The sequence below is a fragment of the Bombina bombina genome, chromosome 10 (assembly GCF_027579735.1).
Source record: "Bombina bombina isolate aBomBom1 chromosome 10, aBomBom1.pri, whole genome shotgun sequence".
Taxonomy (NCBI): Eukaryota; Metazoa; Chordata; class Amphibia; order Anura; family Bombinatoridae; genus Bombina; species Bombina bombina.
This window is the reverse complement of record NC_069508.1, coordinates 18,059,579-18,077,817: the sequence shown is the minus strand read 5'-3', so window position 1 is coordinate 18,077,817 and position 18,239 is coordinate 18,059,579. Positions and strand designations below refer to the sequence as shown.

The 18,239-nt window shown below is 40.0% G+C and overlaps 1 protein-coding gene across 2 annotated transcripts in view; it reads left to right on the top strand.

Moving 5' to 3' along the window:
• The window catches only part of CFH (complement factor H), a 379,102-nt gene that overhangs the window by 110,638 nt on the left and 250,225 nt on the right, over positions 1–18,239 (top strand). For both annotated transcript variants that reach the window (XM_053693829.1, XM_053693830.1), the window contains exons 9-10: positions 8,377–8,565; positions 12,097–12,273. In XM_053693829.1, the coding sequence (XP_053549804.1) occupies positions 8,377–8,565; positions 12,097–12,273 (366 nt within the window). The remainder of the gene's footprint in view (positions 1–8,376; positions 8,566–12,096; positions 12,274–18,239) is intronic.

Genomic DNA, 18,239 nt, shown 5'->3' with positions numbered 1-18,239 from the left:
AGTGAACAGTCCTTCAGTCATGGAAGAGGAGCATGCTATTGTAAACAGTCCTTCAGTCATGGAAGAGGAGCATGCTATTGTAAACTGTCCTTCAGTCATGGAAGAGGAGCATGCTATTGTAAACAGTCCTTCAGTCATGGAAGAGGAGCATATTGTAATGACCAGTCCTTCAGTCATGGAATAGGAGCATATTGTAATGACCAGTCCTTCAGTCATGGAAGAGGAGCATATTGTAATGACCAGTCCTTCAGTCATGGAAGAGAGGCATTCTAAAGTGAACACTCCTTCAGTCATGGAAGAGGAGCATATTGTAATGACCAGTCCTTCAGTCATGGAAAAGAGGCATTCTAAAGTGAACAGCCCTTCAGTCATGGAAGAGGAGCATATTGTAATGACCAGTCCTTCAGTCATGGAAGAGGAGCATATTGTAATGACCAGTCCTTCAGTCATGGAAGAGAGGCATTCTAAAGTGAACAGTCCTTCAGTCATGGAAGAGGAGCATATTGTAATGACCAGTCCTTCAGTCATGGAAGAGAGGCATTCTAAATTGAACAGTCCTTCAGTCATGGAAGAGGAGCATGCTATTGTGAAAAGTCCTTCAGTCATAGAAGAAGGGCATACTATAGTGAACAGTCCTTCAGTCATGGAAGAGAGGCATTCTAAAGTGAACAGTCCAGTTATGGAAGAGGGGCATTGTATAGTGACAGTCCTTCAGTCCTGGAAGAATGCTGCTCCTTAACTTGTCTGCCACCATACTTGTTGACCACTATACGATCAGGATGAATGACAATATTTGCTAGCAGCCGGTAGGCCGCGAATATGCAGGGGGGCAGCATCGCAGAAGCATTTCACAAGAAATGCTTGTGCAATTTTAAATGCCCACAATGTATGCTGTCGTCATTTAGCGATATTGGGGCGGACATGATACGCTACAGCAAATCATGTCCACCCTGCAATTAGCGATGTTGGGCGGACATGATTCGCTACAGCGAATCCTGTCCGCCTGGCATATGATAAATTTACCCCTTAGAGTTAAATCAGCAATCATGGAAGAGGAGCATATTGTAATGACCAGTCCTTCAGTCATGGAAGAGAGGCATTATAAAGTGACCAGTCCTTCAGTCATGGAAGAGGAGCATATTGTAATGACCAGTCCTTCAGTCATGGAAGAGAGGCCTTCTAAAGTGAACAGTCCTTCAGTCATGGAAGAGGAGCATATTGTAATGACCAGTCCTTCAGTCATGGAAGAGAGGCATTCTAAAGTGAACAGTCCTTCAGTCATGGAAGAGGAGCATGCTATTGTAAACAGTCCTTCAGTCATGGAAGAGGAGCATGCTATTGTAAACTGTCCTTCAGTCATGGAAGAGGAGCATGCTATTGTAAACAGTCCTTCAGTCATGGAAGAGGAGCATATTGTAATGACCAGTCCTTCAGTCATGGAATAGGAGCATATTGTAATGACCAGTCCTTCAGTCATGGAAGAGGAGCATATTGTAATGACCAGTCCTTCAGTCATGGAAGAGAGGCATTCTAAAGTGAACACTCCTTCAGTCATGGAAGAGGAGCATATTGTAATGACCAGTCCTTCAGTCATGGAAAAGAGGCATTCTAAAGTGAACAGCCCTTCAGTCATGGAAGAGGAGCATATTGTAATGACCAGTCCTTCAGTCATGGAAGAGGAGCATATTGTAATGACCAGTCCTTCAGTCATGGAAGAGAGGCATTCTAAAGTGAACAGTCCTTCAGTCATGGAAGAGGAGCATATTGTAATGACCAGTCCTTCAGTCATGGAAGAGAGGCATTCTAAATTGAACAGTCCTTCAGTCATGGAAGAGGAGCATGCTATTGTGAAAAGTCCTTCAGTCATAGAAGAAGGGCATACTATAGTGAACAGTCCTTCAGTCATGGAAGAGAGGCATTCTAAAGTGAACAGTCCAGTTATGGAAGAGGGGCATTGTATAGTGACAGTCCTTCAGTCCTGGAAGAATGCTGCTCCTTAACTTGTCTGCCACCATACTTGTTGACCACTATACGATCAGGATGAATGACAATATTTGCTAGCGGCCGGTAGGCCGCGAATATGCAGGGGGGCAGCATCGCAGAAGCATTTCACAAGAAATGCTTGTGCAATTTTAAATGCCCACAATGTATGCTGTCGTCATTTAGCGATATTGGGGCGGACATGATACGCTACAGCAAATCATGTCCACCCTGCAATTAGCGATGTTGGGCGGACATGATTCGCTACAGCGAATCCTGTCCGCCTGGCATATGATAAATTTACCCCTTAGAGTTAAATCAGCAATCATGGAAGAGGAGCATATTGTAATGACCAGTCCTTCAGTCATGGAAGAGAGGCATTATAAAGTGACCAGTCCTTCAGTCATGGAAGAGGAGCATATTGTAATGACCAGTCCTTCAGTCATGGAAGAGAGGCACTCTAAAGTGAACAATCCTTCAGTTATGGAAGAGGAGCATGCTATTGTGAACAGTCCTTCAGTCATAGAAGAAGGGCATACTATAGTGAACAGTCCTTCAGTCATGGAAGAGAGGCATTCTAAAGTGAACAGTCCAGTTATGGAAGAGGGGCATTGTATAGTGACAGTCCTTCAGTCCTGGAAGAATGCTGCTCCTTAACTTGTCTGCCACCATACTTGTTGACCACTATACGATCAGGATGAATGACAATAGTTGCTAGCGGCCGCTAGGCCGCGAATATGCAGGGGGGCAGCATCGCACAAGCATTTCACCAGAAATGCTTGTGCAATTTTAAATGCCCACAATGTATGCTGTCGTCATTTAGCGATATTGGGGCGCACATGATACGCTACAGCAAATCATGTCCATTCTGCAATTTGCGATGTTGGGCGGACATGATTCGCTACAGCGAATCCTGTCCGCCTGGCATATAATAAATTTACCCCTTAGAGTTAAATCAGCAGGGTTTTATGAGTAATAGATTATGTTAAACAAATCTAATTAGATTATATGAGAAGTTAAGCAAAAATATAGATAAATGGGTATTAGCTGATGTTATTTATTTGGATTTTGCAAAGTATTTTGATACAGTGCCACATGAGAGATTAATGTACAGATTTAAGGGATTGGAAATAGATGAATAAGTTACCTTATGGATAAACAACTGGATAAAAAGACTTGTCTAGTTAGTAGTGGTAGGCGGTACAATAAGAAAAGGATGTCTGATTAAAGCATATCTTTCATTGGCACTTAGCAAGTAAGAACTAATGATTGAAGGTTGCAATAAAATCTAATGTATTTGTAGATCATGGGGCCGAATTACCATTGTGCGAGCGGACATAATCTGATATTGCGGATCATGCCTGCTGCACATCGATAAATTTGCGGCCGATAGCAGGGGGTGTCAATCAACCTGATCGTATTCGATCGGGTTGATTTCTGGCGATGTCTGTCCGCGGCCTCAGAGCAGGCGGACAGGTTATGGAGCAGCGGTCTTTAGACTGCTGTTTCATAACTTGTGTTTCCGGTGAGCCTGAAGACTCACCAGAAACACTGGGCATCAAGCTCCGTACGGAGCTTGATAAATATGCCCCTATGACTTTTACATTATCAACGTTTGCTATCACTTTAAAGGGACAGTAAAGTCCAAAATAAACTTTCATGATTCAGATAGGGCATGTCATTTTAAACAACTTTCCAATTTACTTTTATCACCAATTTTGTTTTGTTCTCTTGGTATTCTTAGTTGAAAGCTAAACCTAGGTGGTTTATCTGATATATTCTTATCTAAATGCATTTTGACAGTTTTTCACCACTAGAGGGTGTTAGTTCATGTGTGTCAAATAGATAACATTCAGCTAGATTACAAGTTATGGTGCAATGGCTGTTTGCAATGAGCGTGTGCGTTATTTTCATTGAGCACTTTTCATAACGTCGGGATTACAAGTCTGAAAAGAACCACGTTACGCATTGCGGTAATACGAATACTGCGTTTATTTCCAAAGTGGAATCACTCTCATAGAGATCAATGCAAATAGAAGAATGCACGGATTTGTCTTCTAACACTCGATATCGCGAGAACTACACACTGCTCTGTCAATATCACCCATACAACATCATGGACAAAAACTAAAATCAGATCAAATGGACAAACAACAATCGCTCACAAAACATAGCACATATGCATTCAACATTCACAATCCTTTACAACTAATACTACACAACATTTACATTAAACGAGGATTACGAAAATACGTTGCGATCTACATCACGGAACAAAACAACATGATAAATGAATTGCACACTGATACACAAACAAAACATTTGCATTGATGATTACAAAACATTATTACAAAATAAACATTTACAACACTTAACTAATACGATACGAACAGAAATCACCATTTAGATTTTGGGATACTAAATTAGGAAAATGTTATGCAAAACGATCACTATGACATCATCGCATTGGACACATTCCACAAATACATATGGGCATTTACAAACTCCATATGAGCATGCGCAAATTAAAACAACTACACATTGCACACATGCAAATCATCACTAAAGCACACCTGGACCTCGTTTACTTTGCAAACCGGTGCATCATTAAACATTTACATAGGGTATATAAGCACGCTAGAAACATGGCTTCTTTGACTGTATTTCTTTTTCGAGATAGGTGCAGGTCTAGGAGTTGGAGGTTTCAGAGAGTTAGCGAGTTAGTTAGTGAGAGACAGAGAGTTAGTGACAGTGAGTGAGAGTCAGTGAGAGTTAGTTAGTGACAGACAGAGTTAGTGAGTGAGAGTTAGTGACAGACAGAGTTAGTGAGTGAGAGTTAGTTAGTGACAGTGAGTGAGAGTTAGTGACAGTGAGTGAGAGTTAGTTAGTGACAGACAGAGTTAGTGAGTGAGAGTTAGTTTGTGACAGACAGAGTTAGTGACAGTGAGTGAGAGTTAGTTAGTGACAGACAGAGTTAGTGACAGTGAGTGAGAGTTAGTGAGAGTTAGTGACAGACAGAGTTAGTGACAGTGAGTGAGAGTTAGTGAGAGTTAGTTAGTGACAGACAGAGTTAGTGAGTGAGAGTTAGTTAGCGACAGTGAGTGAGAGTTAGTGACAGTGAGTGAGAGTTAGTGAGAGTTAGTTAGTGACAGACAGAGTTAGTGAGTGAGAGTTAGTGACAGTGAGTGAGAGTTAGTGACAGTGAGTGAGAGTTAGTGAGAGTTAGTTAGTGACAGACAGAGTTAGTGAGTGAGAGTTAGTTAGTGACAGACAGAGTTAGTGACAGTGAGTGAGAGTTAGTGAGAGTTAGTTAGTGACAGACAGAGTTAGTGAGTGAGAGTTAGTGACAGTGAGTGAGAGTTAGTGAGAGTTAGTTAGTGACAGACAGAGTTAGTGAGTGAGAGTTAGTTAGTGACAGACAGAGTTAGTGAGTGAGAGTTAGTTAGTGACAGTGAGTGAGAGTTAGTAAGAGTTAGTTAGTGACAGACAGAGTTAGTGAGTGAGAGTTAGTTAGTGACAGACAGAGTTAGTGAGTGAGAGTTAGTTAGTGACAGACAGAGTTAGTGACAGTGAGTGAGAGTTAGTGAGAGTTAGTTAGTGACAGACAGAGTTAGTGAGTGAGAGTTAGTTAGTGACAGACAGAGTTAGTGAGTGAGAGTTAGTTAGTGACAGACAGAGTTAGTGAGTGAGAGTTAGTGACAGACAGAGTTAGTGAGTGAGAGTTAGTTAGTGACAGACAGAGTTAGTTAGTGAGAGTTAGTTAGTGACAGACAGAGTTAGTGAGTGAGAGTTAGTTAGTGACAGACAGAGTTAGTTAGTGAGAGTTAGTTAGTGACAGACAGAGTTAGTGAGAGTTAGTTAGTGACAGACAGAGTTAGTGAGTGAGAGTTAGTTAGTGACAGACAGAGTTAGTGAGTGAGAGTTAGTTAGTGACAGACAGAGTTAGTGAGTGAGAGTTAGTTAGTGACAGACAGAGTTAGTTAGTGAGAGTTAGTTAGTGACAGACAGAGTTAGTGAGTGAGAGTTAGTTAGTGACAGACAGAGTTAGTTAGTGAGAGTTAGTTAGTGACAGACAGAGTTAGTGAGTGAGAGTTAGTTAGTGACAGACAGAGTTAGTTAGTGAGAGTTAGTTAGTGACAGACAGAGTTAGTGAGTGAGAGTAAGTTAGTGACAGACAGAGTTAGTTAGTGAGAGTTAGTTAGTGACAGACAGAGTTAGTTAGTGAGAGTAAGTTAGTGACCGACAGAGTTAGTTAGTGAGAGTTAGTTAGTGACAGACAGAGTTAGTGAGTGAGAGTTAGTTAGTGACAGACAGAGTTAGTTAGTGAGAGTTAGTTAGTGACAGACAGAGTTAGTGAGTGAGAGTTAGTTAGTGACAGACAGAGTTAGTGAGTGAGAGTTAGTTAGTGACAGACAGAGTTAGTGAGTGAGAGTTAGTTAGTGACAGACAGAGTTAGTGAGTGAGAGTTAGTTAGTGACAGACAGAGTTAGTTAGTGAGAGTTAGTTAGTGACAGACAGAGTTAGTGAGTGAGAGTTAGTTAGTGACAGACAGAGTTAGTTAGTGAGAGTTAGTTAGTGACAGACAGAGTTAGTTAGTGAGAGTTAGTTAGTATATTTTCATTCACCAAGGTCTTTTGTTTCTGCTTTTCTTGTAATCCCTTACCTCTGCTTCCTCTCTTTCTGAACCCCTTCTTTTTGGATTTCTCTGTGTTATTTGATTTTGCACTGGGCCCCAGGTGGTCTCCTCTTGACCTCTTCCTAAAAAATGTTGTCTAGCTGGGGGTATTACTCTCCCTGAGCTATAGGGGCATATTTATCAAGCTTCGTATGTTTCTGGCAAGCATGCAGACTCGCCAGAAACAGCAGTTTTGAAGCAGCGGTCACAAAGACCGCTGCTCCATAACCTGTCCGCCTGCTCTGAGGCGGACAGGTTATGGAGCAGCGGACAGACATCGCCGGAAATCAACCCGATTGAGTACGATTGGGTTGATTGACACCACCTGTTGGCGGCTCATTGGCCGCGAGTCTGCAGGGGGTGGCGTTGCACCAGCAGCTCTTGTGAGCTGCTGGTGTAATGCTGAATACGGCGTGCGTATTACTCGCCGTATTCAGCGAGGTGTGGCGGACCTGATCCGCACTGTCGGACCTTGATAAATAGGGGCCATTGTTTTAGATGAGTGTACCTATTTTGTGTTGTATTTTCTCTAAATGTATTATGTCTCTTGAACTTGTTTCCCCCAACCTTTTGCCATTGATTCCTATTTTCCAAATGATTCTCTTCTGGCTCATATCTCCTATCTAATCTATAGTGGTTTTGGGGAATTGTATTGTTTATATTTCTGTTTTTATATAATGGTTCAAAACCCTTGTTTTTCTGTGGTGGGTGACATTGTGGTCTCACTGCTCAGTTCGTATCTTTGATATTGGTTCTGATCTCTACTATTCTTTTGGGTTTTTCTATTGTCATTACTAGCTGAGCTATCTTTCTTTTTCTCTATATGATTTCCTGGGGCTCTCCACTTATGGGAGATGTAATTATCCCCATTCTTATTTCCTTCATACACGGAATAGTTACCCCTATTCCCTCTCCAATTTTTTTAATTTATTAGTGATTAATTCTTCCCTGGTTTTCCTAAGGCAATCCTTCATTTCTTTTTCATTTCTCTTATACTCTTCACTTTCTTTGTATTTATTTACTTCTGTTTCCAAATTTTAATTTTCTTCTAAATGCTTTAAGGTCTTATTTGTATATTATTTAATAAGCTCTAGTAATTTCAGAGAAGCTTCTTTTAAAATCTAACCCCATTTTTGTTTAAAATCTTGGTCTATGTTTTTGCCATATAATTCTACAGACAGTCTGTGACAGTAGAGTTTGTAACTGTAAATAACATTGTTTTAAGCATTTTTGCAAAAACTTGCCTGATGGCTAAGCACACGTGCACGCTTTTGAGATCACTTAGGATAACTCTTTAACAAAGGATACCAGTAGAACTAAGCAAAATTGATAATAGACATAAAATGGAACGTTGTTTAAAATGGCATGCTTTATCTGATTCATGAAAGTTTAATTTGGACTTTACTGTCTCTTTAAGGTAACTATTGTAGCTACAGATGAACATTTCACTTGTACCTTTGAAACATTTACATTTGTTTTTGTAAACGAAACCCGAATAGTGCAGCCAATGAATAATCGAGAAAATTAATTTCCCTGAATATTCGTAATGAAAGTTTAATCTGAAAAGAAATGTTCTTCCCTGCACCTCTCTACTGTATAAGTTGAACTCAGTGGACTTCAGTCTTCTTTCAGCCTCATCTACTATGTTACTATTTTCTTCCTTATCTTATTGCTAAATTGTGAGATACAAATAATAACATTTACTTATAATTTATTCTTAGGAACATGCTCCAATTATTATGTCAGAGTGGACAACGCTGAGCTACTGGCAACTCAGAATGTTTATGTGAGTGGTGATAAAGTGCGGTTCAGATGTTACCGAGATTATAAAACTGAAGATGGAAATGAAGAAGGTGAAATAGAATGTCTTCCTACTGGCACGTTTACCACAGCAAGATGCAGATACAAAAGTGAGTCTTTATTTGTCTTTAAAAGGCGATTGCACTCAACATGTGATTCCCCATAAAGACTTAGATTACAAGAGGCGTGCAAAAATATTAGCCATACTGAGCGCTAACTGTGTCCAAGCTAAATCAGTAGGGCTAATATGTTTGCGCTGGTATTACAAGTTGAAAGTAAAATATTAGTGAGCGAGCGGGCGAGCGAAAGACTCAGGAGCACTAACATCTGGAGTTTGGCTAACACATCTCCCTTTCGCCATAAATTTCTTTGGTGCGCGCTACAAAAGCCTTTTCTGTCTTTCGCTCGTGTGCTAACCTGAGGTTGCACTAGGACAACTGCTCTAAAGCTGAAGTTGTGTTAAGAAATGATTCAAATACCTATATTTCATCAATTATTTATAAATATTTTACATATATATTTATTTATTTATTTTTGGTGTAAAATATATATCTATAGCTATATAAACATATACAAATATATAGACAGACACTTTAGTGACAGGGCTCCCACTCCCCCCACCCTTCACTGCTTAGTTACTGCTGGTGCAGCTGTCAGGGCTGTGCTAGCTCCTGATCATTTGCCGGCCACTGACTTGTAATACCCAGTTCTGTGCTAATCTTAATAGTGCCCCCTGTGCTACCAATAGCGCTCTACTTGTAGTCAGTCCTAAATGTTTAATCATACACGGTGCACGGTGCAACACTGCTCTAGAGAAGCTGAAGTTCATCCTGTAGGAACAAGACCCTACAACATGCTAGTTAGTGTAGCTGTCACAACAGGGAAGGATAAAAGAGGAAAATAGGATTATTAAGCTACATATCTCTGGACTGCAAAACAATGCACATTTTTGTAGCATGAAAGGTTTACATTGATTTTAAATAAAGTATTTTGTGTGTGTGTGTATATATATATATATATATATATATATATATATATATATATATATATAAATAAAACACAGAAGGTGACTGTACTCTCAGACTGGACTGTAAAACATCCGATGACCCTGCAACATGCTCAGGCCTGGGTGCTCAATAGCACTCTCAGGAAGCTGTGCTGTCACCAGAGTCACAGGCAATTAACCCCAGGCAGGCCTGGGTGCAAATCCATATGGAAAATTACAAAATAATTTAATACAGCACACAGAGAAAGTCCAGCACTCACTTGCAAGCTCTCAGCTAAGATTAAAAGTAAAACTGGAAGGGAAGAGTTAGTTAACTGCCTGTGACTCTGGGGACAGCCAGCTTCCCGAGAGTGCTATAGCACCCAGGGCTGAGCATGTTGCAGGGTCATGGAATGTGTACCTAGTCAAGTCTGAGAGTGCAGTCCCCTTCCATGTTTTGTATATATCTAGGGTGATTACATAAGCCTTTGAACCCTTGACTTGTTCCCAGTTTGTTTGCTTGAGAGCTGGCAGTTGTATGACTGTATTAGGGACCCAGGTTTTGAGAGAGACCTTGACGTGGTACCTGGGCTTGTCCCATTTGGCCAGATGCGGTAACTAACTCTTCCAGTTTTGCTTTTAATCTTAGCTGGGAGCTTGCAAGTGAGTGCTGGACTTTCTCTGTGTACTATGTATATATATACAGTGGGGCAAAAAAGTATTTAGTCAGCCACCAATTGTGCAAGTTCTCCCACTTAAGAAGATTCCTCATAGGTATACCTCAACTATGAGAGACAAAATGTGGAAACAAATCCCGACAATCACATTGTCTGATTTGGAAAGAATTTATTTGCATATTATGGTGGAAAATAAGTATTTGGTCACCTACAAACAAGCAAGATTTCTGGCTCTCTCAGACCTGTATCTTCTTCTTTAAGAGGCTCATCTGTCCTCCACTCATTACCTGTATCAATGGCACCTGTTTGAACTTGTTATCTGTATAAAAGACACCTGTCCATGACCTCAAACAGTCACACTCCAAACTCCACTATGGTGAAGACCAAAGAGCTGTCACCAGAAACAAAATTGTAGACCTGCACCAGGCTGGGAAGACTGAATCTGCAATAGACAAGCAGCTTGGTGTGAAGAAATCAACTGTGGGAGCAATAATTAGAAAATGGAAGACATACAAGACCACTGATAATCTCCCTCGATCTGGGGCTCCATGCAAGATCTCACCCGTGGGGTCAAAATGATCACAAGAACGGTGAGCAAACATCCCAGAACCACACAGGGGGACCTAGTGAATGACCTGCAGAGAGCTGGGACCAACGTAACAAATTATACCATCAGTAACACACTACGCCTCCAGGGACTCAGATCCTGCAGTGCCAGATGTGTCCCCCTGCTTAAGTCAGTACATGTCCGGCCCGTCTGAAGTATGCTAGAGAGCATTTGGATGATCCAGAAGCGGATTGGGAGAATGTCATATGGTCAGATGAAACCAAAGTAGAACTGTTTGGTAGAAACACAACTTGTCGTGTTTGGAGGAGAGAGAATGCTGAATTGCAACCAAAGAACACCATACCTACTGTGAAGCATGGGGGTGGCAACATCATGCTTTGGGGCTGTTTCTCTGCAAAGGGAACAGGACGACTGATCCGTGTACACGAAAGAATGAATGGGGCCATGTATCGTGAGATTTTGAGTGCAAACCTCCTTCCATCAGCAAGGGCATTGAAGATGAAACGTGGCTGGGTCTTTCAGCATGACAATGATCCCAAACACACCGCCCGGGCAATGGAGTGGCTTCGTAAGAAGCATTTCAAGTTTCAGGAGTGGCCTAACCAGTCTCCAGATCTCAACCCCATAGAAAACCTTTGGAGGGAGTTGAAAGTCTGTGTTGCCCAGCAACAGCCCCAAAACCTCACTGCTCTAGAGGAGATCTGCATGCAGGAATGGGCCAACATACCAGCAACAGTGTGTGACAACCTTGTGAAGACTTACAGAAAACGTTTGACCTCTGTCATTGCCAACAAAGGATATATAACAAAGTATTGAGATGAACTTTTGATATTGACCAAATACTTATTTTCCACCATAATTTACAAATAAATTCTTTCCAAATCAGAAAATATGATTGTCTGGATTTGTTTCCACATTTTGAGGTATACCTATGATGAAAATTACAGGCCTCTCATCTTCTTAAGTGGGAGAACTTGCACAATTGGTGGCTGACTAAATACTTTTTTGCCCCACTGTATATATATATATATATATACATACACATATACATACATTCATACAATGATGCTACTGACTCTTCAGTTCTAATAACTGTGTATAAAATCACTGCTTGAGTTCAGATTTTACAAGAAACAAAAGTATTCTAAAAAAATAAAGTCATATAAACCTATCCTCTCCCACTGGTTGCAATGAGCATAATACGTTGTGGGGGATGGGGTGGGAGAAAAGAGAAAATATTTTTTTAATATGATAACATTTTGTGTTAAACAGTAGGTTGCCAACAACTCCACATACAAAGGTATGAAATACATTCTATATGGAAGCAAGTGAGACTATTTTAATACAGTAAAGTTCTTTGGAGTATTGTGACTTGGTTACTTAATAATGACCAATCAATTGTTCTTCACAGAGACCTGCACAATCACAGCTTTGGATCATGGGAGTTACCAGCCGCAAAAAAAATCATTTTATGTTGGTGAAAATTTGCGATATAGCTGTAATGACGGATTTGTGAGTCCGAATCAAAATAGGGTTGAAAATCTCCAATGTACTTCAAATGGATGGCAACATACCCCCAAGTGTACTGGTAAGTTTGTTGCATGTGTTTATCATGTACAGTACACAGTGATGTGTGACACTTTAGACAGGGCTCTTACTAACCTTCTGTTACAGATCAGATCACTTGACTAGTGGCTACAGTTGTGCTGCTCACAGTAAGAAACACTCAACATTGTGTATTAGCTGATACCCACCAGCTCCTTACTAGAGAGGGCATCAGACACCAGATATGGATACAGAGTTACCCCAGAGATCCCTTATCCGTTGTCCTTACTATTAGGATTGGGGGAGGAAAACACAGTTTAGCCCTCAGAGAATTTTTCCAAGAAAAGCAACAATACGTCATTATTATGTTAAAAAAACATTCTATGTATTCGTCTGGATGAAAATGGTGCTGCACCGGTAAAGATAAAAAATACAACATCTCTAAAACAGGCATTTATCTTGCAGCTTCGATAGTGTGCTCCTGGTCAGTATTCCCTCTAAGGTTATTTTTGTGAGCAACCCAGCAGTGAAACAGTTAATTATAGAAATTAGCAAACACTATACAATGTAGACTGCAAGGTGTGGTTACCTTATTAGGGCTAGATTAGTGCTAGAAGCATAAACTTAATCACAAGATTGCAGTTTTCTTTAAACTCAAATCAATATTACAAGTGGCACGCTATTCAAATTACCGCAAATTCGTTTGCACAAACTCACAGTAATTTACGCACCCCAGATTTTCTATTGGTAGCGTTGAGCGGTAATGTGTGCTCGCATTACAAGTTAAAAATGTTAATGTGATTGCGTAAGCGCAATCACATTTACTGCTCAAAATATTTAGGCAACCTGAAGGAAACAGTTGCACTAAACTACATTATTAACCCCTAAACCACCACCCCCACATTGCAAACTACCTCTCTATTAACCCCAAAACCACCAGCCCCCACATCCCAAACCAGCTCTCTACACTACTAACTAGGGTTGCCACCCGTCCCTTAAAATACAGAACACTTATAAGTTACACATGCTGCAGGGTGTACAGGAAGGAATATGAATAGTGCTGTCCAGAAACACAATACATGTTCCTCCCTGCACACCCTGCAGCATGTGTAACTCATAAGTGTCCAGGAAAACATGGCCGAGGTGGCAACCCTACTACTAACCCCTGTTGCCACCCCCAACATCGCAAACTACCTCTCTACACTATTAACCCATAAGCTGCCACAACCCACATTGCAAACTTCCTCTCTACACTATTAACCCCTATGCCACCACCACCCCACATCACAAACTTCCTCTCTACACTATTAATAACTAAGCCGCCACCCATATTGCAAACTAGCTCTCTACACTACTAACCCCTAAACTGACACCCTCCCAATGCAAAGTAACCCACTAACATCTAAACCCCCCTAACCTAATACCCACTGTTACCCCAAAATAAAATAACCTTACCTTTACAAAAAAAAAACACTAACATTACAAAAAAATAACAAATTACCAAAATAAAGAGATATGCCTATTCTAAAACACATTAAAAAAAACAACTAATACTTCAGATATAGCCCTTAAAGGGCCCTTTGTATCTCTTTGCCCTAAAGTGAAAAAACACTACAACCTTCGAACATTAACCCCTCACCCCCCAAAAAAAATCTACAGTATTTAGGATAAATATTCTCTAAAAAGTGCTCTGAAAAGGGCATTTGGCTGGGCATTGCCCTTAAAAGGACATTTAATTAAAAACTCACCCAAAAAAAAATCATTTAAAACTAAAGCCCGAAGATGGTACTGTTGGTGATAATAACCCTAGACTGAATAACTCTTCAGACCATGACAGGTTAAAGAGGGTTCATTTATTGAAAACACACTTCAGTGAGGAGAGAAAGAATACAAGGTTTTTGCTGGGGGTCACTTACCCACCCAGGTATTTATACACAGGAGACAGGGCATTCCTGATCTCCATATCTAGGCTAATACAGTTCATGATTGGCTAGCTAACAAAATGCAAGGGTTTTTGCCAAATATGATTACAACATAAGTAAATAACAGTTCTACAAATTTGAAGTCACTAAGATCTATTCATCAGTAGGTGTTACTGTGTCTGACCATATATCAAAAGGGGCAAAGGTCAGGGATGAACTAATGTCTGCTTTTCTGAGACATTCCTTGTGTTTACAAAGACCAAGATTACAAGTTGTGCACTAAAGCACAAACGCAAAATAATTAGCGGTATCGCACTCTCCATAGCGCTGCCATTACAAGTTACAGAAAAACCTTCTTTTGTTGTGTGATATGGTGCGATAAGCTCCACACCGCACAAAACGCAAGACCTGACTTTACGTGCTCATGAATGTTTTCCCACATAGATATCAATGGGGAGAAAGTGTCAGAAAAAAACTAACACCTGCGATCGCGGAATGGCAACCCCATTGATGTCTATGCTTAGGTTTTTTTAGACTTAGGTTTTTTCATTTTGGGGGGTTGGTTTGGTGGGGGGCTTTTACTGTTAGGGGGACTTTGTCATTTTGTTTAGGTAAAAGAGCTGTTTAACTTAGGGCAATGCCCTACAAAGGCCTTTTTAAGTGCTATTGGTAGTGTATTGTTAGCTTAGGGGGTGTTTTTATTTTGGGGGGCCTTTTTATTTTTATAGGGCTATTAGATTAGGTTTAATTGTTATTATTTCGGATAAAAAAAAAAATTATTTTTTTGTAATCTTAGTGTTTTTTTATTTTTCGTAATTTTAGTGTTTTTTTTAATGTTAGGTAATTTTGTAACTTAGGTTTTTTATTTTTCGTTTATTTTTATTTTTTTAAATAGTTATATTAGGTTAATTTATAGTTTGAAGGGACAGTCTACAATATCATTTTTATTGTTTTAAAAGATAGATAATCCCTTTATTACCTATTCCCCAGTTTTGCATAACCAACACAGTTATAGTAATATACTTTTTACGTCTGTGATTACATGGTATCTAAGCCTCTGCAGACTGCCCCCTGATCACACGACTGTGACTGTTAATTATCTATTGACTTTCATTTAGTATTGTGTTGTGCTAAATCTTAAAGGGACAGTATACACCCATTTTCATACAAGTGCATGTAATAGACACTACTATAAAGAATAAGATGCACAGATACTGATAAAAAAAATCCAGTATAAAACTGTTTAAAAACTTACTTAGAAGCTCTCAGTTTAGCTCTGTTGAAAAGGTTGCTGGAACACCCACTGCAAGTGGGAAATAGCAGACCCTCCCCCTTCCTTTGCATATGAAAATACTCTTTACACAAACAGGAGCAAGCTGGAGAAGGTAGCTGACGGTATTCTCATAAAACTTTAGGGCTTGGTTAGGAGTCTGAAAATCAGAGCAATGTTATTTAAAAATAAGCAAAACTATACATTGTTTTAAAAAAACAACTTTATGGGCTATATAAATAGATCATCTACAAAACATGTATGCAAAGAAAAAATAAGTGTATAATGTCCCTTTAAATAACTCCCTGGGCGTTAACACAGTGTTATCTATATGACTCACATGTTCTTTCAGTCTTTTGTTGTGAAAAGCAATTTAAAAAGCCTGTGATAAGAGGCAGCCCTCAAGGGCTTAGAAATTAGCATATGAGCCTACCTAGGTTTAGTTTCAACTAAGAATACCAAGAGAACAAAGCAAATTTGATGATAAAAGTAAATTGGAAAGTTGATTAAATTACAAGTCCTATCTCAATAATGAAAGTTTAATTTTGACTAGACTGTCTCTTTTAGAGGGACATTATACACTCGTTTTTTTTCTTTGCATAAATGTTTTGTAGATGATCTATTTATATAGCCCATAAAGTAGTTTTTTTTTTTTTTTAAATGGATAGTTTTGGTTATTTTTAACCCCTTAAAGGGACAGTCTAGTCAAAATTAAACTTTCATGATTCAGATAGGGCATGCAATTTTAAACAACTTTCCATTTTACTTCTATTATCTACTTTGCTCAATTCTTTAGATATCCTTTGTTGAAGAAATAGCAATGCACATGTGTGAGCCAATCACACAAGGCCTTTATGTGCAGCAACCAATCAGCAGCTACTGAGCATATCTAGATATGCTTTTGAGCAAGTGATATCAAGAGAATGAAGCAAATTAGATTGTTTAAAATGACATGCTCTTTCTAAATCACAAAAGAAAAAAATTGGGTTTCATGTCCCTTTAAGGACCAACAATGTACAGGGTACGTCCTACAAAAAAATGTCCTTAACGACCAAGGACGTACCCTGTACATCGATGGTTCCTTCAAGCTGTGGAAGCGATCCTGATTGCTTCCAGCGCATGCCTGTTATTGCAGTGATGCCTCGATATTGAGGCATCCTGCAATAACAGTTTTTAGCCATCCGAAGCAGAGAGAGCCACTCTGTGGCCCTCTCTGCATCAGACATCGATGGCTGTGATCATTGGTGGGTGGGTGGGAGCCGATGTGGGAGGAGGGTGGGCGGTAATCGATGTTAGGAAAGGAGTAAGAAGGGGACAGGATCGTGGGCGGGGTCATCAGGGGCGTGCACAGACACGGGCACGTGCATGGGTGCGGAGGGCCGGGCACGTGCATGGGGGCGGGAGCTGGTGGGAACATTACACTATGAGACCTTTTTCCAACATAAAGTAGGAGAGAGGGAATTTTGATTTAAGGGATCTGGGAGAGGTGGGGGGTTGGTTTTTGAGAGGGGGAAACTATACTACAGAAAAATATGAAAAAACAAAACAAAAAAACAAAATTTTATTGTAAACTGGGTACTTGCAGACAGCTGCCAGTACCCAAGATGGCACACAATAAGGTAGCGGGGGAGGGTTAATGAGCTGTTTGGGGGGGGGATCAGGGAGGTTGGGGGCTAAGGGGGATCCTACACAGCAGAATATGTTTTTTTTATTATTTAAAACACACACAAAAAAAAACCTTTTATTTTACTACTGGCAGACTTTCTGCCAGTACTTAAGATGGCGGGGACAATTGTGGAGTGGGGGAGGGAAGAGAGCTATTTGGGAGGGATCAGGGGGTGGGATGTCTCACGTGGGAGGCTGATCTCTACGCTAAAGCTAAAATTAACCCTGCAAGCTCCCTACAAGCTACCTAATTAACCCCTTCACTGCTGGGCATAATACATGTGTGGTGGGCAGCGGCATTTAGCGGCCTTCTAATTACAAAAAAGCAACGCCAAAGCCATATAAGTCTTCTATTTCTGAACAAAGGGTATCCCAGAGAAGCATCTACAACCATTTGTGCCACAATTGCACAAGCTGTTTGTTAATAATTTCAGTGAGAAACCTAAAATTTGTGAAAAAGTGAAGGATTTTTTTTATTTGATCGCATTTGGCGGTGAAATGGTGGCATGAAATATACCAAAATGGGCCGAGATCAATACTTTGGGTTGTCTACTACACTACACTAAAGCTAAAATTAACCCTACAAGCTCCCTAATTAACCCCTTCACTGCTGGGCATAATACACGTGTGGTGCACAGCTGCATCTAGTGGCCTTCTAATTACCAAAAAGCAACGCCAAAGCCATATATGTCTGTTATTTTTGAACAAAGGGGGATCCCAGAGAAACATTTACAGCCATTTGTGCCATAATTGCACAAGCTGTTTCTAAATAATTTCAGTGAGAAACCTAAAGTTTGTGAAAAAAATTATGAAAAAGTGAACAATTTTTTTTATTTGATTGCATTTGGCGGTGAAATGATGGCATGAAATATACCAAAATGGGCCTAGATCAATACTTTGGGATGTTTTCTAGAAAAAAATATATACATGTCAAGGGATATTCAGGGATTCCAGGAAGATATCAGTGTTCCAATGTAACTAGCGCTAATTTTGGAAATAGTAAAGTGCTACTTGTATTTATTGCCCTATAACTTGCAAAAAAGCAAAGAACATGTAAACATTGGGTATTTCTAAACTCAGGACAAAATTTAGAAACTATTTAGCATGGGTGTTTTTTGGTGGTTGCAGATGTGTAACAGATTTTGGGGGTCA